Source organism: Metopolophium dirhodum, chromosome 2 (assembly GCF_019925205.1).
Source record: "Metopolophium dirhodum isolate CAU chromosome 2, ASM1992520v1, whole genome shotgun sequence".
NCBI lineage: Eukaryota > Metazoa > Arthropoda > Insecta > Hemiptera > Aphididae > Metopolophium > Metopolophium dirhodum.
Genome location: NC_083561.1, coordinates 31,089,975 through 31,110,396, shown reverse-complemented (window position 1 = coordinate 31,110,396; position 20,422 = coordinate 31,089,975). Strand labels below are relative to the sequence as shown.

Genomic DNA, 20,422 nt, shown 5'->3' with positions numbered 1-20,422 from the left:
GTGGTGTAGTTCGTAATATTTTGTGGAAAAGTCGTAATATATCCATCATTATAATATTATGTTCCATTATATAACGATAACGTCGAGTCGAGTGTCGGCCGAACTCGAGAATTGTCATGGAAAAGTCGCTCAAACGTTTTCGTTCAAGATGTGACGTTAAATTTAGCTTGAGACCATCTATTGTCCAGTGTCCACGTCCACCAACAGACTTCAATACTTTCTAAACTTTCTGTGCTACTTCTGTGATATTATATTATTCTGACAATCGTTTGTGGCTTCGTGCCATATGTGTATTACTAGGTACATAATATATATTATGAATATATCATAAACCTTAGGTATACTAGTATATCAATGCCTGTGGCATATTATGTTTATAACTTTATTAGTCTATCAGTCTATGGTTCGTTTACAAGACGATGGAATTATCAATTATTCTGTGGTATTATACGGGGTATGAACGACTACGTAAACGTTACCCTGGTTGGGAAATTATGATAGAACCCCAAAAGTCGAAAGCTGCTGCTCCATAGCAACGACTCATAATTAATATAAACGTATAAGAAATGACGTATATAACGTATGGCTTATTGAATAATTGTGAAACTTATTGCGATCGATAAAATAGTTTGTTTTTTATGAACTTAGCACACGTATTACACAATTATCAATTATGGCTAACAGTGAGTATGAAATATTATTATAATATTAATAGGTTGTCGTAGTTTGTAGTTATACCTATCGTTATAACATCATTAAAACACTATGCGTATTGAGTAGATTATATAAGGTTATATCATGTAACATATTATTATATACTTTGTTGATTGTTCGTTTACAACGGTACCTAGTCGGTCAAAATATCCAAGGACAAAATAATATTTTCTTCTTACGATTTTACTTCGGTACCTATTGATGGTATATAACTAGGTATATAGGCTAAGCTGTATACAGTATACAAGTTAATTATATAATAATAATTTGAATTATATGTAACATAATATAATATAACCAATTATCAAAGCAAAGCTCACCAAGCTCAGGTCACGGTGTATTGGTAATAGTCCAGGGCTTGAAAATTAAGTGCAAATGTGCAATCAATAGTCGTAGGAAATTAGACATGAGTAAGTATATTAAAAAAAAGTGATGGGTTCTGTTATGCTCAGGAACGGATCTGGAGCACAGGTTTTTTTAAGAGGGGGCAACCATATAGAAAAAAGATGAACGATTAAAAATTGGGGCAACAATTTTGGTACAACACAAATACAGGAATGTAGAAAAAAACCACCGAAAAAAAGTCAAATAAAAATTAATAAATATATAAAAAAAAATAATTAAAGTATTAAATTATTATTTTCAATTTTGAACATAGTCGGTCATAAAATTGAAGTTTAGGAAAAAAAATCCAATTTATTTATTTAAAAATGTCAGTTGTTGTTGTCAATTATATTATTAATTTTATAATAATAGCAATAGTATTCTATAGTAATAATGTGTTTTTAACTGACATTTTTAAATAAATAAATTGGAATTTTTTTCCTAAACTTTAATTTTATGATCAACTATGTTCAAAATTTTATGTTTTATATATTTATAAATTTTTTTTTCACTTTTTTTCTGACTACCCAATTACAGTATACATCGATTACTAGTATATACTTTATATACTTCGTATATAAAATTATTTCAAGACGATATTTTGACAAATCCATATGACGTATTTTCAAAAGTATTACTTTCTATAATTTTTGTAATATGTAATTTTAGTTTTATAATACTCAAAAACACAAAAAAAAAAAAATGATTTTGCGTGAATACGTTTTATCGATGTTGCTATGAGCCAGGGCCCAGGGGGCAGGGAGAGAAAACAAACAATGCGCTGATATCCTAGTTCCTATAATTACTTTATTTTCCAATTCTAGCACTGAATATAGATATTAATAGGTACACACTACATATTTAATATTATATTATTATAATGATAGCTCAAAATGTATTAATTATTATTCATAACTCATAAGTAATGAAAAAAAAAATAGTGCAATAACAGATGTACCTATCTAAACATTTTATTTTTTTTATCGCTTTTGTAATAATAATTATTAATTATTAATTATTAATAACAATAATAACATTGAACTGTTTATAATATTCTATATTATTTCAAAACTTTTTCCAGTTACAATTGAACTTATAAGAAAACGTTCTGAACACAACGAAGGTGAGATCGGCACTTTAGAAGAAATATCTTTACACCAGGAAGATATTACTAAAATAGAAAATTTACAAAATTGGTGTAAAGATTTAAAAATATTACTTTTGCAATCAAATTTAATATTTAAAATAGGTTAGTATAATGATAAACACGGACACAGCTGGGTTGGGCAATCAGTTTACAGTTAGGTACACGACGTATTAAAGTTACATTAATATGTAACTTGTAAAGATGTAACAACTAACAAGTAATGAAGTAACAACTAACTACATAATTAATATAACCTACTTATCTACCTAACTTTAAATTGTTTCTCGACTACCTATCTTGTATAGTCGTATATCAATATTTATTATTACTTTAAATAAAATAAACTTGTATCCATAGACACGATTAGGATGAGGGGGGGCTTAGTGCCTACAGTTTTATCCGTAGCCCCCTCCCCCAGTTTCTTATCAATATTTTAGTTTAACATATTATAAATTATCAGGCACTGTTGTACACTTGTACTGCTAATTGAATTCTAAACTATTGCTAATTGAAATATATATGTATATAGTATTTTCATATACACCTGACGCGTGGTCACTCGCTCGCTGTGTTCGCTCGGACAATAATTAAAATCAAAAACATCCCTTGACTTGGATAGGTCTGAGACATCAATAAGCTAAAACTTCAAAACTAAGTCCAACCGCCAAATTCAGACTTCAGCATGCTTAACTATACCTACGTTATAACAACATTTTTTTTAAAAGGGTGTCTGGTAATATAGTAACCGCTGATTTCATCATTATTTTATTAATTTGTTAAAATACACAAAAAAAAAACAAAATTCGTTATACGACGATGCGCGCGACAGTAGAGTATACAGTGCTGTGACAGAAAATCAAACTTTAGAAGGGTATAACTTCCGAAATAATGATTTCCGCAAATTTTAGTTTACTTCATCGTTCTTAACGCGTTTAAATACGTATAGTTTAAAAAAAATTAAAAAAAAAAAATTATCCTAAGTGAATTTATGCCAAATATATTATAATATTGTATAGGTATACGGTATACCTACTAAATTGTATAGAATTTTAAAGCAAAATTTAATAATTTTGTGTACTTACTCCCAGATAACCTACTTATACTTACTCACCATCACTGTACTTGAAAATTTAGTATTTATTATATTTATTTTATTTATTTAGTATTTAGTATTTAGTATTTATAGTATTTATTCTAGAAGTATTATATTATTGACAGGGGCCGGCGTTACAAATTGCGGGACCCTGTGCAAAGTAATATAAAATAATATGTTGTTGAATTATACTATACCTACGTGTCTAGTCATGTATAGGGATGCAATAAAAAAAGATTTTCCAAAATTTAAATTTAAAGAGGTGCTCGCATAAGGATATATTGAGATTCAAGATGGAAATCAATATATTTATTGGTTTATAAATGGTTGCTATTGGTTACACTGTCACAGATTATAATAGTAATAATAGAAATTATTTTTTGTATATAAATAAATGGAATCCCGGAAAAAAAACCAAAGTGATAATATAATCAGAGAATTAGCATTATTACAAAATATAATATACAACCACGGACTAAGATATATCTTAGTTATATCTTAGTCTGTGTATGCAACTTATATTATGCTGTGTTATCAATATTATAAACATTATTTATAATTTAATTATACATTCAAATATTATACAATTAATTATATATTTATTTTATTCAATTTCAAAGCTGAGCAAGTCACTTTTTTCAACTAGTTAAAGTTAAGTTACTAATTCTAACCAAGTTAGAATATAAGAAGTTTCAGAAATTTATCAAATTTCTAACTTAGTTAGATAGAAGTTGGTTTGGTGAAAATAGTAACTTAAGTTAGAAGTTATAAATTAGTTTTTTTGTAGTTTAAAATATAAATTTAAAAAACCATTTTTTCAAATGTAATGCATTATATAAATTAATTTTTCTTTTTTTAATATTATTTATAATAATAACAATACAAATATTATTATTATTATTATTAAGTAACAGTAATAGAATAAGAGAAAAAGGGTAAATGGACATTTCCCCCCATTTTTTTTTAAAGCCTATTATTGACTAATAATATTGAATTTAATAATACAATATTATTTATTATTTAATATGAAATTATTTTTTTTAAGTAAAATATAAAATATATTAACATTTTTATTTTCATAAATATAATAGATTATAAATGTATATTATGTTTGATCCACTCAACTACTTGAAACAATAATAAAAAAAGTATAAAATAAAATATAATTAATAATTAATAAAAATGGCCAAAAATTCCGATATAAAAATGATACACTTTGTAAAAAACATTTGATTACTGATTCTTTTGTTATACATATTTTTTAGCCTTTGTTCATATTTATTTTAGATTCTGAGCGAAGCTTTTTTTTATTTTTTTATTTTTTTTTTATTTTTGTGTCTGTCATCACCTTTTAGGACAGTAAAAGTGCTTAGATTTTCTTCAATAGTAACTTTTCTGATAGGAAAGTGAATCTAGTTGGTACTTTGGGGGGTCAAAAGTAAACATTTCCCAGTAGTTTTCACAAGCGACGTGAAAAACAAAAGAAAAATTAAGGAAAAACGGGAATTTTTACGCAAAATCTGTTTTCGAGAAAATCGATTTTGGTTTTTGGTAAAACTCTAAAACAAATGACCGTAGGGACATGAAATTTTGACTGAATGTTTATATTAGCATTTTATATACACCATACAATTTTGAAAATATTTTGACTATTTTTGAGCTGTACACGGACATTGTCAGTTTCCAATTTTTTTAGTTTTTTTTTCTATAAATATCAATAAAATTTTATCTGTTGGGTAAAAAAGCTTGAAAATTTAATAGAAGGCTCCTAGGTTATTGTTTCAAAAGCAGATGAAAAAAATTAAAAATTCTTAGTCACAGTTTTTATTTATAAGCATTTAAAGTTAAAATTTTGATAAAATACTGAAAAATCACGAAAATTAGCAAATTAATTTGAGTTGAGAATTCATAAAAATTTTTCTTTTTAAATCTAAGATTTTAAAATGTAATATAAGATTACTCATAAGTTTGTCTACATTTATCAAAAAAAAAATGTCTACAAGAAACTTAAATTAAATTTTTATGAGCGTCTGAAATTTATATTTTTACAACATTTGATATTCACTTGATTTCTCATTTAACAATTTTCTTATTTTATTGTAATTGAAAAACGAATGACTGTAGATACTTGAAAATTTCACTGAATGTTTATATTAGCATTTTCTATACACCATAACATTTTGAAAATATTTTGACTCTTAATGAGCGGTTTACGGACATTGTCAGTTTTCCATTTTTTTAGTTTTTTTTTTCTATAAATATCAATAAAAATTTTTTGTTGGGTAAAAAAGCGTGAAAATTTAATATAAGGCTCCTGATATATCGTTCTAATAGCAGTTGAAAAATATTAAAAATACATAGGCACAATTTTTTTTTATAAGCATTTAAATTTCAAATGTTGACAACATTTATCAAATTTATAATTTATTAATTATTTTGTAGTTAAAAATGTATAAAATGTTTAACTTTTATGGCTAAGGATTGAAAATTTAAAACAAGGCTCCACGTAAATAGGTTGTATATAAATTACTTTATTCACAATAATATCATCAAATATACTTGGTAACATCATAGGCTGACTGACCGTTTTCGCTCAGAATCGTTTTTCTTATACAATGATATTATATCATTGAATTCAAATTTAACACCATACATTACAGTGACCCACTTGTAACCTACTGTGCAGCAGAGCGACATCCACTTATCCACCTTTTTTTTGTTAAAATGTACCAGTTTGGATATTTAGTAATTTAATAATTGCTTTTGAATTTTATTCAAGTAGTTCAATTGATCAAAAATATACATCTATAATTTATTATATTTATGTAAAATATAATTTCATATTAAATATTAAAATAATATTATTAAATGGTAAACTTTAAAAGAAAATGGGAGTGGGAGGGAAATGTCCGCATCAAAAATATATCCCGGGGGGGGGGGGGGGGGAAATGTCCGTAATTCAGGAAAAATATATATCGCAAACATTTTAATTATATTATTATTTTGGTTTTTTTCCGTGTTTTTTTTCCCGTATACCAAATGAATGATTGCATTGGTACTTGGACAAACGAGGTAAGACATGCAAATCGTCACGTATTTATGGCCTCGAATAAAAAAATGATACCTTAAAACAAATATGAGAATTTATTGTATTTATATAATATATATGTTTGTAGGCAGCTGTAGCTTATATACTCAAAATCAACTCGACCAATTTTTATGATAATTTAAAATTGTTCTCGGAGATATCAGGATTGAGGAAAGTTTAGAGAGACTGTGGTCTGTGAGTAGTTTCAAATTTGAACCACGCTCGAATTTAGTAAAGTAGGTGCCTACACGGCTATACCTGCAAGTACTAAATCCAATCCGGCACGGACAAATATTGACCATCTCTGTCGAATAACTTCAAAAAGCGAGGTATACCGACGCCGGTTTGGTTGTAAACTTAGCTTTCGGCCATCAACATTTATGTTATGGATTTATTAGTTATTACTTATTACCCAATTAAATAATTAAATGGGGAATGATTGATAAACCAAATAGTTATGTGAAAGTATTAATGAATTATATTCATATATTAATTTAACAATTATTTAATAAAAAATCTCGTAAACAGTAGGTACCTATATTTATTTATTTGCATTTGTAATTTGTGTATTATTGTTTAATATTTTTTTAACATTTATATCAGTGAATTTTGTATAGGCAATAGTGTTATTATGACGTATTATTGAATTATATTTATACATTAGGGTATTAATTTAATCATTTGTACAATAATTTAATAATTTAATAATTAAACTTTAAATTTTTTGTCCGGTGGAAAACGTTCATCGAATCAGGTGGAAAGGCACGGGGGGGGGGGGGACGTCATAGAATCTTGTATATCCCCCACGATTTAAAATAGTACTACCTTAAATTGTGATATCCACAGAATATAATATAATCTAAGACCGTGAATATAACACAGATTTCTATGTAATACTAGATATATTATAGTACTCTCGCCATGAAGTTTCAAGGTCGGTTGGAAATTTTATGGTATTTTATTGGGCAAATAAGATTAATTATAATTTATCTTGTATTGTATTTTATTATTTCTAAACTTGTTGTTTTAAAAAAATAAAATATTTTGTATAAATCATTTTACATTTACTATTTTATTGTATCATTAAAAACGATTTTATTCTTTACGCGGCTGAAGGATTTTATACTTTTTATATAATGAAACATTGAAACATAATAAATTATAATATATAATTTATCATGTAAGAATGAAATGTTTTGCCCACCGAAAAAATGGTGGCCGTCCATAGCTGAGAGCTGAGCTTCACGTCTTGTAACAATTAAAAATGATATAGGAGTTCCTTATCTAGTGTAGAATATAAGTCTATAATAGTATAATGTATAGAAGTCTGTGGAATATAAAAAATTATTAATCGTATATTACTTTCACGAACTACTAATTGTTCTATGCGACTATGCTACATTGCTACTATGTAGTAGTTCGTGATTATTTTTAATCGTGTTGTATAATAATTTCAAACGTATAACGGTTGCACTGTAAAAACTGAAAACCATGAAGAATATTCTAGTTCTTATGCTGTAAACACTGTATAAAACCTTATCATGAAAAATATTTTGTTTACACATTTTTAAGCTCATTTTTATTTAAACCATTCTTCAAATAAAATTGACCGAAGTTATAACCGACTACTAAAGTTACGTTATAAACTCAACATTTATACTAATAATTAGTTTTGAAGGGATTTAAATTTAATACTTGAATATCATAATTATACGTTTAAATTTTCTATCAAGAAATATAATATCAAGTGCTTAAATAGTTATTTATATTTTATACTTTGTAAATGTACTTAATATTATAATTAAATAAAAAAAATTGTTATAAACTAATAACATTGTTTGAGAAAATGGAAGAAGATAATAAACCAGATATCAAACCAGTGATCGACGAAGCCCAAAAAGAACCGGATGATAAAAAGACTAGTTTGTGTGTTGCATTGAAAATTCTCAAAAAGTATAACTTAAATTCTACTGCTGAAACTTTGAAAAAAGAAGCAAATTTGACAGATTCTGCATATAATACTTCAGAACACGATGTCAATAATGCATTAAATATATTTAAATCTCAAGGAGATCCGTCAGTGTATGAGAATGCTTATATTACTCTATCAAAATTTGTTGAAACATCATTAGATATATACAAACATGAGTTAGGCTGTGTTTTATACCCAGTATTTGTACACATGTATTTGGACCTTGTTTGTAATCGATATGAAGCTGAAGCTTTAAAGTTTATGAAAAAGTTTGGACCCGGACAAGAGTCTTACTATCAAGCTGACATTCAAAACTTGGCAATAATTACAAAAAAAGAAGAATTAGAGGATAATGCATTGATAAGCAATTATAAATCAAACGAATTTGTTGTTCGAATGTCTAGGGATACATTGTCTCTTTTAAAACGGCATTTGAAAGAAAAAAAACAAACTGTCTTACTAGATATTGTTCAAGAAAATTTGTTCTTTGATGTATATGAAGGAATAGCTAGAAACAAACAACAAATTGATGCGGTGGCAGGAGGTATGATCGGAGAAGGAACTCGACAAGACAATAAATCCAGGGTGTATTATGGGTTATTGAAAGAACCAGATTTACAAACTGCAGCAGCAACAGTTAACTTAGATGAAGATGAAGAAGAAACTCAAGAGAGTGAAAAACCAAAAAAAAAGAAATCGAAGTCTAATCCTTTACTGTCTAAAAAAACTAAAATTGATCCTAATGCTCCACCATTGGATAGAATGCCACTACCACAATTGAGAGAGGTAATTATATAAATAATTATCATATAAATAACAAATTTGTATTAATTAATCATTCCCTGGTCTAAACTCAATCTAAACTTTTATGAAATTATTATTATTTTGTTGCTACTTACAAGCTGTTTGGCGATTAAAATATTATGATAACTATTATATTTATTATTTAATATTATTATAATGATGAGTGTATTAGTGAATTTTAAGGTTTTAATTCACGATTAACTCACATAGTTAAATAATGTCCCGTGTCCAAGTATCAAATCAGTATAAACTACAAAGTACCAACTTTCAATAAGAAAATTTAAAAAAAAAATTAGCGTAAAAATGTATACAAACAATAGCGTTAGAAGTAGTGAATTAAAAAAAATTAGCAATAGCAATAGTGAGCTACTTTTTGGAGAGGAATACCTGTAGTAGCGTTAGCTCGTTACAAAAAACCAATGATTTTGAGTTATGTACCTATATATCCAATGAATATAACTAATATTAACTTAATATTTTATTTTCAAAATGACTACAGTAATTTATTTTGTAGTAGAAGTATAATGACTTAATTTCTACATATAGTACTAACTAAATTTTAAATTATAAAACTGATGGGAATCTCATATAATCCTTACCAATTTTGGAACGTGCAATAATAATCTTTTTTAACATTTATATTTTTCAGATTGATAAAAAAATTAAGGTTCAAGCAGTTTTAGATTCTGCTAAGCGAGTGGCATTAAACCATGAAACATTACCTTCTATATGTTGTTATACATTATTAAATTGTTCCAACGCTGTGAATTGTGCAACAATTAGTGATGATGCAACAATGTTGGCTGTAGGAATGGCTAATAGTCGAGTACGTGTGTGGAGCCTAGTACCTCAAAAACTACGTGCCATGAAAACGGCTGATCAACTGTTGGATATAGATTTGGAATCTGACGATGTAATGCATAGGATACTTGATGATAGATCAGCTGAAACAACTCGTACATTGCTTGGACATTACGGCCCTGTATATCAAGTGTCATTTAGTCCTGATAAAACATTATTGTTGTCGTGTTCAGAAGATTGTACAATTAGACTTTGGAGTTTACTATTATGGTCATGTGTCGTTGCATATAAAGGAAGTTATCATCCTGTATTTGATGTCAAGTTCAGTTTACATGGTTATTATTTTGCAACTTCTAGTAGAGACCGCACAGCAAGACTATGGGCAACAGATAATTATCAGTCATTAAGGTTGTTTAGTGGTCATTTTTCAGATGTAGATTGTTGTCAGTTTCACCCTAATTCAAATTATATAGCAACTGGGTCAAGTGATAGAACTGTACGTTTATGGGACTGTGTTACCGGAGAACAAGTGCGATTAATGACTGGCCATAAAGGAGAAATTTTGACGTTGTGTTTTTCAAATGAGGGACGAGTTTTAGCATCAGCTGGCAATGATTGCAATGTACTTCTATGGGACATTGCACATGGACATTTAGTTGCTATGCTTACTGGACATAAAGGACCTATTTATACAATTACTTTTAGTAGAGACAGTACTATTTTAGCAACTGGCTCTCATGATTGTAAAATAATGCTCTGGGATTATTCAAAACTTTTAGAAGATCTGTCGTTGGATGATATGAATGTGCATAACCCAACTGTTATGAATAATAGTTCCAAGTACCTACTTCGAGCATTTGGTACAAAGAACTCACCCGTTATACATCTGTTTTTTTCAAGGCGAAATATTATGTTTTGTGTTTGTTCGTTCAATTCTCCTCAATCGAATTAACTGTTAATTTCCAAAAACAATTATTGTACCACACATTTATCTTTCTGTTAATTATTTAATAGTGTTATAGTTAATTACAAGATTGTATAAATAACTATTCTTGCTTGTGGTTTTTGTAACTATAATTTATTTTCTAAAATATATATTTATAATACCTATGTGTAGTATAATATATTCATCAAAATGCAGTTGTGTTCTTTAACAGTAAAATATTATTAAGAAATTATTTTTAATTCTATTTAAGTGTTATTGTTAAATTAACTAAATAATATGTTTAGGAAATGCATACAAAATACATGTTTTATTTTTTGAATTAATGCAAACTTATGTACCATTAAATATAAGTTTATACATTATTAATAAAGGGCAATTTATTGAATGTTGTACAAAATGTATCATATGTCATACACTTATAAAAATGTGTACCATGCATCTGATATATTAATAACCAAAGATAAAGGACCTAAAACTTTTCTTTTTTTTAAGGTAGATCTATTTGAATAGTTGGACTTTTTACAGTGAATAACTAATAATTGGTGACTGAGAAATTAATTATTTTAGAATTTCAAAAATATTTTAATAATTTTAATACAATACGAGTTTTATTTATTAATTCTTATTTTATACAACTTACAATAATACATTTTGAAAACCTGATTGCTAGTTAATTAAATATTATTCGATGTCCTGGCTGATATTACTTGTATAATGTACATTTAAACATCAGTACATCAGTTTTTTTATTTTTTAAATATTTTAATTTAGATTGCACGCTTACAACCATTAATAGGTGTTAAGTAATTCCAGAAAACTAGGCGTGTGTATGTGCTTGTGCCCTAAATATATTAATCCATGAAGCAGACCTGTGAATCAAAATGCACTCAAAATTATTTTTTAGATTTGTTTTAAGTAAGTAGCTAGTGTAACTGATTTAATTTAAGGAACTTACCAGAAAATTAACCTTGTCTGTGTCTGTAAACCATATAGGGACTTTATATATACTATACCATTGATACACATATTTATTTTAGGATATAGATACTTTCTACTTATAATGTTTGATTTCAGAAAATTTGAACAAATTAAAGAAATTAGAATATTTAAACTTGGCATTGAATTGTATTGAAAAAATAGAAAACTTGGACCGATGTGAATCTTTAAACAAATTAGATTTGACCATGAATTTTATAGGGAAACTTGATAGTATTGGATCGTTAAAATACAACACACATTTACGAACATTGTAAGTAAAGTCTTATTAGTTGTAACTTCGCACAAGGCACAACCGATAACTAGAAATTTTAAACATGAAAAAATTTTTTAACACAAAAATGGTATCTTCATATTAGTTACGTAAAAATGTATCTAGGTATTCTGTAATATAATATTATTAATTTCCATATCTTTATATTATGTATTTTGTTGTGTCTAATGTCTATATTGTATTGTACATTAGTATTAGAACATTTAGAACTTAAGTCGATACTCGAAGTTGGCACGTTAAAATGTTCAGGTCTTGAGGTATTCACTTAACACTTATGATTATGTTTAAGAAGTTGATCATTATTTTTAATATATACCTAGAACGCATGCGGCTGTGACAATGTGACATGCTTGATGCTATTAAGAGTTAAGACGTTTAAATTTTCGTACATTAATTTTCATTAGTACCTAGGTACCTAACCTATAATATATAGGTACCTACCTATACTATTATAATATTATATTACCTATATCATGTCATTTAAATTCAACTACCTATTCAAACACTTTAAGTTTATTTTTTAAATTATAAAGTGTTTGGATAAATAATTGTTCACGTGCCACGGATTTGCCATTCCTAACCTTATCCATATATATTAATATAGTATATACTCCAGGGGCGGATTGGAGAGATTTCGGCCCTGGAAAATACAAAGTATATCGGCCCACTTACTAATTTACCTAATAGTGAATTTTAGTCAACATAACTACAATTTTTTTGAACACATTTGCGAGATATGCAATTTATAAAACTTAACCAAACTTTATTGTAGTATAATATATACATCGATATCAAATTTATTTTTATTTTTGAACAGTTTATGTTTACACATTTATAATAGTCTAAGTACTTATATATAACACAATAAAAGTGAATAATTTAAATTACTAATGTTACGATTTTTGTATTTAATGAGAAAATGTACTGTGCATACATAGTAATATATACATAGTTATTTGAAGAAGCGGCCCACCGGGAAAACGCCCGAATTCCCGGTGGAACAATCCATCCCAGGTATATACTCATTACCCATGCATTTACCTAATTATTATTGGAATAATCCTTCCTAAGTTCCAAACAAATATGATCTCAATATCTCATTATAATTTACTTAAAATTAATATCAGTATAATAAGTTAATATGACAATTTATTATTAACAGTATAGGTACCTAATATTATGCCGTGCTTGAATTGAAAGGTGACGGATTCCTTTTTAAAAAATATTATAAATATGTATGCCAACTCCTTGTCTCCTAATTTTTTTCAAATTCAAGCACTGAATGCAATCAATGGAAATATCAAGTAACATTTAAATTACCTTCCTTATTGCAATATAAAGTCATATCAACTGTATTTTTTTGTTGGTAAGTAGTTATTTGTATGGGAACTTAGTTATTTTAAATTATGAAATAAATTACCTAAGTAAATTGCGAGCGTCTTTCGAGTTCATAGTTACTTGATGCTATACGAGTGTGGCCTCTTGAGAGTTGAAGAATTAGATTTACTCGGTGTAATATTTAGGTAGGTACCTACTCACTAAAATCCTGTGTACAGGAAATCTCGTTCTGCTGCAGTCAGTAGGTACAATTATTTTCCCTCGACAGACGACAGTGTTTGTATACAACTCGTTATAGCTTTAAGTACCCATGCGGCTGCCGGCTATGCGTACTATATGTTTTAATTTGTTTTAATTTGTTTAGGTATCTCACTGGAAATCCTTGTACAGATTATGATGGATACCGCGAGTATGTTATTGGAACTTTACCACAAATCGACGTACTCGACGGAATTGATGTGACTTCATTTGATAAATTAGTCGCCAAACAGCAGTTATCAAATGTTGCACGTAAAATTATTGCCCAACAAAAAACCTACGAAAGTAAATATTTGAAAAAAATATATAAAAATACCTACGTATAATACGTATATTTAATATATTTAATGACCTAGCCAGCTAGGTACTGTGTTAGAATAAATTTGACTTTATGTTCACTATAGATTTCAGAATAGAACAAAAAAAGACATCAAAATCTATAAACATTACTGAGGAAACTTTGGAAACGTACGAAAAAAATTATGAAGAAACAGATGAAGAGTATGTAAAAAAAAAAATAATAATAATAAGTGCCTTCTACTTACCTTCTAGCTACTGTAGTCTTTAGAAAGTTGGTAATATAAATGATATACAAGTGTATTAGGTCATTAGAGAATTTACGAATAAAGTAGATTAAATAATATATTTAATATAGGTATAAGTGTCATAGATACTGTACCGTATTAGTATAGGAGTGCCTCAACTAACATATAGATTCAATTGTTGTTTTTTTATGCCTCGTATTATTTATTATCACTCATAAATCATAATCATAAATATGTATTAAAAAAAATTCGTCATACGAAATGAATGTATCTAAGATTGATTATTATAAATTATAATAATTAATAGTACCTACTATCTTAGTTCGTAGTGTCATCCATTGGCAGTTATTTTCCTTTTATGTTTATCTAGCGCTATATGCCTATATCGTTCTATTCATATCTATAATGACTCTTCGTTTCTTATTTGATATTGAAATTAATTTTATATTCTGGATGGGTGTGTATGGGTCATGGGTGTCAGTGGCGGATCTAGGGCTTAATTATGGTATGGGCATGAGGGGGGGGGGGGAAATGCCCTCTTTGCCATGCCCCTGGATCCGCCACTAATGGGTGTGCGTTTACACATTGTAAACTTGTATGGTGATGTGAGTTACTGGGGTGACAACTCCTACACAACTTTTCGAGAGAGGTCTGAGTAATAATGGCAATACATCTACTACCTATCAAATAAATGCGACGAAAAAATCTTGTCAGCAGTTGGGTTGTCAGATAATTAGATGTAAAACATTTTAAACATAAGCGAGAGAACGTGAAACCCGCATGTGTTGTCTCCGTCATACAAATGCGTAACATAGTAAATTGTACGCTTAGCAGAACACGTATGACTCCATTAGTTTAAAATTAGAGTGAATTAACCACTTATAAAATCTTAAGGTAAGATTATTATCTACCTCATGGCCTTTTTATTATATATTATTTTTAAAGTGAGTTATGAGTATTTTAAAATTGTAAATTGTTTGTACATCTTAAAATAATCATAACTCGTAAGACGGAGACAACACTTATTGCAGGTATCACATCCTCTTACGGGTGATGTGGGGCTCGTCGAGAAAAAAAATGTTCAGTCCCTTCCCCCCCAGAAAAAAATTGCTTTTATAATTGGTATTGTATTATGACTTTCATTGTTTAATTTATGTCGTATGACGTATAAACTTGTAACGTGTACCTACTATATAAAATGTCCAAAACTTTTAGTTTTTGGAATCAACCTAGTGAAAACACTCCGGAGTGTCGCGTTGAGATGGCATTTCACAGCAGACGAGCTCAGCGAAAGCAAGATGAAGAGAAAAAAACCCCCAAACAAGAAACGTGGACTCCAAAATTGTTCGCCGAAGACGGTCGTCCGTATAATTTAAATCAAGCTAAAGTGCCGTACAAATTGGAGAATGAAGATAACAGATACGTGCTCACTGTTCATGTGTACAAGTAAATCAATGTTAAATTTACGTTTTTATTGCGAACGCATTTGAAATGATTTAGTTATTAAATAGTGAAGTTTTATTAGCCAATTATATATAGCCAACACTATTATAGGAACACTAATAAGTTGAGATTTTTATATAGACGTCTATTTATAGTATTATACCTACTATAATTGATTAGGTAGGTATTTAGGTACTCGTTTGAAATACGATTTTTACCTATATATATTGAAATTCCTGGAAAAGTATTGTATTTCAGAGTATTAAATTTAAAATACATAAAACCTATGATAGTATTAATAAAAAAGTCGGTAATTAAATGGCACTCTGCGTCTCTGCTGTACAGTAGGTTACGGTAATGGATGGTATTAAATTTGAATTCAATGATATACTATCATTGTATACGAAAAACGATTCTGAACGGAGACGGTTAGTCAGTCTAGGATATTGTATATTATATTTATATAGTTATTACCTACTATTATTATTAATACGGTAGCCAGTAAGTATAATATTATTATACAATTACAAAAATATAACTAAAATCGTTATCATTGGGTTTTTAATGTATAATTTTGTTCAAAATTGTACTTAAAACAACTATAAAAAAACTGTGTTTATGTATATTTTTAGATTTTTTGGTTACAGAATTAACTGTACTTACGTGGAACCTTGTTTTACATTTTCTATCCTTAGCTATACAAGTTGAACATTTTATAAAATTTTTAGCTACAAAATCATTTTTAAATGTTAAATTTGATAAATGTTGTCAAAAATCAAACTTTAAATGCTTATAAACAAAAATTGTGCCTTAATATTTTTTATATTTTTTGTCACACCTGCACCGAAAGTTTAGTTTTCTTCGTTTTCGATGACGGCTGAAGTGTTGGAAAGACTATGAAACAGGAGCCTTGTATTTAAGTTTATGAAACGAATAAAACTGTATTGCCATTTATAGAAAAAAAACTAAAAAAATTGAAAATGTTCGTCGACAACAAAAAACGAGTCAAAATATTTTGAAAATTTTATCAAAGATAGGAATTGATAAAATAAATATATGGTATACATTTTAAGTGTCTGCGATTATTCGTTTTCGAATTACAACAAAATAAGCAAATCGTCGCTACTTACATGAGAAATCGAGCGAATATCATAATGTTGTAAAAATTCCAACGCTCATAAAAATTTAATTATTTGACTTTCCGGTAGATTTTTTTGATAATGGTAGAAAAACTTATGAGGAATCTAGTATAAAATTTTCAAATCTTTTATTTCAAAAGTAAAATTTTTATGAATTTCTATCTCAAAATAATTTGCACATTTGTGACTTTTACGGCTTTTGTAAAAATTCAAACTTTAAATGCTTAGGTATAAAAAAAATTGGGACTATTTTTTTTATATTTTTCAGCTGTCATTGCAAAAATATATCAAGAGTCTTACATTACATTTTCAAGCTTTTAGACCTACGGACATTTGTTTTAGAGTTAAACCAAAAACCAATATCGATTTTGTCGAAAACCAATTTTGCGTACAAATTCCTGTTTTCCTTAATTTTTTTTGGTTTTCCCAGCGTTTATGAAAAATACTTGGATTTTTAAAAACATGATACTGAAGTTGAAATTTGAATCATTATTTCTACTATTTATCGTGTACACGACAAATAAAATAAAAATGAAAATAAAACACATCATTGTAAAATCAATACATTCATCGCTCTGCTCAGAATCTAAAACTTTAAAAACGATTATGATTAGCTATAGAAAAAAATAATGATTTTTTTCTTAAAAAATGTGGTTTACAATGACTTTAAATTGTGTTAAAAATATACATTTAAATAGGTTCTTTGTGAGATAATGATAGTTATTATTTTACTGTTAAGACAGTCGCGCTGTACAGTAACATTTACATTTAACGCTTAAACATTTCAATTTAGGTTCATGGACACTAGCGAATTGGACTTGGACGTTCAACCAACGTACGTGAGGGTCACGGTACGAAAAAAGATATTGCAATTGGCGTTGGACGAAGAAGTAAGAGTGGACGAATCCAATGCGAAACGGTTGATTGGTTCAAAACTATTGGAAATAACTATGCCTAAAGTATAATGGATAAAAAAAATATCGTGTACCTACCTAGGTATAATGTGTTTATTTTTTATTGTGTTTAATATGTATTATATTATTTTATTACAGGTTAAACAAATAATCTGTCCGGTTAAAACACAAAGCGCCAAGGACAATGATTTTCGCAATGAAAAGTAAGTAGAATACTCGCTTTTCGTTATTACCAATAGTATTTATCAATCTGTTATCTGTATGTAGGTATAGGTAGCTGTAAGTAGGTAGTAGCATAGGCGTAAATCCATTAAATTTTCAGGAGGGCTAACATTATGAACATAAATGTGAGCGTGGGGCTTCGAATCTCGATCCTACAAAACTAAAAAAGGAGGGGCTTGATAGACTTTGGGGGGGAGGCTAAGCCCCTCGATTTCTGATTTCGAATTTTTATTACATATGTCGATTTTTCTGTAATCTCCAACTCAATTAAAATTCCCTTGAAATAATTACCATTAGGCACAATACAACACCATACCAATCTCGAATTTGTTGGTACCTATAAACCTTGTTCTATGCTATAATTTATCTGTTTTCTTTTCCCCTAGAGTTTTGACCTCGATTAAAGATATACTTTATAACAGGGGTCACCAATTAATATTTTTGGAGTGCCACATTGGGAATTTTGAAAATTTTCGGGGGCCATCAAAATTCAAAGCAAATATTCTTAACATATTACTTATTGTAATGCAACAGTAACATAGTGATAGTGGCCTAGTGGAAATAAAATAATAATTACCCGATTAAATTAATTAATATAAAATAAAATACATTTATAATAATTCTAATGTAAATAGAAAATTGGGTTGAAATTATTGAGAAAAATGGCGAGTCTTGCTCTCTACTAACTACATGAAATTGTATGATTCGTGCACTTAATATTTTATATGCAGGTTCTGAATTTTTGATTTACGAAGTTCACAAATTACTGGACATTTTTCTGCAAATGATTCAAGTGAAGTCTCATAATAACGTTTAATATTGAAAACTTTAAAAACAGCTACATCTGTCGGGTGGCAAATCAAACAAATACATATTATGTACTTATTATTGTCGGTTTTTACTTTTTTTTAATTATCTGCGGGCCGCCATTTGGTGACCGCTGCTTTAGAATATAGACAGAAGCTTTGTTTGGGGGGGGGGGGGAGGGGTTGTACATTTGCACCAATTTTTTTTTTTAAAACGCTTTCTTTGGACTGCCAACAATGAATATAAGCGCCAATATACCTAAGTGTCTTATATTATATATATCTATTTTATTTTTTTTCAGTATTGAAAAAAAAAAACATTGTACTAAGTAATGTTTAATTTCCAAGAATGTTTAATATGGTATTGTGGTCCCACAAAATTATAATTGATAAGATTATAACACAAACATTGTGAAGGGTATCCATAATGGTACCAATATAATGAATACTGTACATTGTACAACATAGTACATTAATATGTTTAGTACAAATGGTATTTTTTTTAAATAGTTATCATTTGATTTAGACAAGCACCTATATCTTGCATTGGATATAATATTATATTCTTATGGATAGTGAGTTTTAATAAAAATGTGTTTAACTTTTTTAGTAAATCTAAATTAACGGATGAAGTATTTGATAGTCAAAAGCCAGTGGAATTTTGGAATATAACCAACTTATCAACAAGCGTAAAGATAGTGGAAAACGAAAAACTTAAAGATTTCGTAGACAATTCAGAAGTACCGCCTTTAGAATAAAGGCTAGAGGCTCCTAATATCTACCACAAACTATATAAATAAATTATTTATACCATTAATCCATTTTTGATGTAGACATTGGAAGGTAATTTATAGAGTACCTAGATGAAAATATAATAATTGATCTTTTTTCATTTTTGCTTTAAATAAAGAAAACCATGTAGATATTATTTACTATGTCTTATGTTATGTACACAGTTAACCCGATGGCTACTGTTAATTAACCTCAATTATTACCATGGTTGAAGAAATTAGAGTTTATCAAAATGTTTATTAGTATTATAATTTTGTAAATTAAAAACCGTGAAAATAATTAGGCTCGATTGAGTGTTATACACTTATATGCAACTGTCCACATTTTGTTTCTTCATATTTTATGTACTTACCTTATTCTTCTAAGAACAAATTCAAATGTTATACAATATCAGTTTTAGATTATTATTAAGTTTAAATGTATATATAAATCATTTTTATATGCCTGGTTTAAAATAATTGAAAATCGGTAATCAGTTTTATCTAAGTGTATTAAAAATATTTATTATGAAATTAACACAATATGATAATAATATTATTATTAATATTTTTAAGTATCTTGTTAAAAAAACCCACAGGCCAAAATAGGCATTAAGCAACATAAAATCATTTAGCACAAATGTGTCCATTTGTATTAGCTATAAAGAAACAAGTTAAAAAAAAACAGGTAAATAAATTGTTTTTGACGCAAATTTGAATATTTCATTTACTATTTTTTTTTAATGAATAAATAAATTAACAACAAAA

At 27.9% G+C, this 20,422-nt stretch overlaps 2 protein-coding genes across 2 annotated transcripts; both read left to right on the top strand.

The window, feature by feature from the left end:
• Positions 1 to 568: 568 nt before the first annotated feature.
• On the top strand, positions 569 to 20,354 carry LOC132938007 (protein tilB-like). The gene is made up of 9 exons (XM_061004658.1): positions 569 to 683; positions 2,180 to 2,347; positions 12,024 to 12,198; positions 13,922 to 14,100; positions 14,220 to 14,316; positions 15,576 to 15,806; positions 17,736 to 17,901; positions 17,995 to 18,059; positions 19,495 to 20,354. Exons 1-9 carry the CDS (start codon positions 674 to 676, stop codon positions 19,640 to 19,642), a joined length of 1,239 nt encoding a protein of 412 aa, XP_060860641.1. The 5' UTR covers positions 569 to 673; the 3' UTR covers positions 19,643 to 20,354.
• On the top strand, positions 8,000 to 11,143 carry LOC132938006 (transcription initiation factor TFIID subunit 5). The gene is made up of 2 exons (XM_061004657.1): positions 8,000 to 9,184; positions 9,852 to 11,143. Exons 1-2 carry the CDS (start codon positions 8,273 to 8,275, stop codon positions 10,953 to 10,955), a joined length of 2,016 nt encoding a protein of 671 aa, XP_060860640.1. The 5' UTR covers positions 8,000 to 8,272; the 3' UTR covers positions 10,956 to 11,143.
• Positions 20,355 to 20,422: the final 68 nt, after the last annotated feature.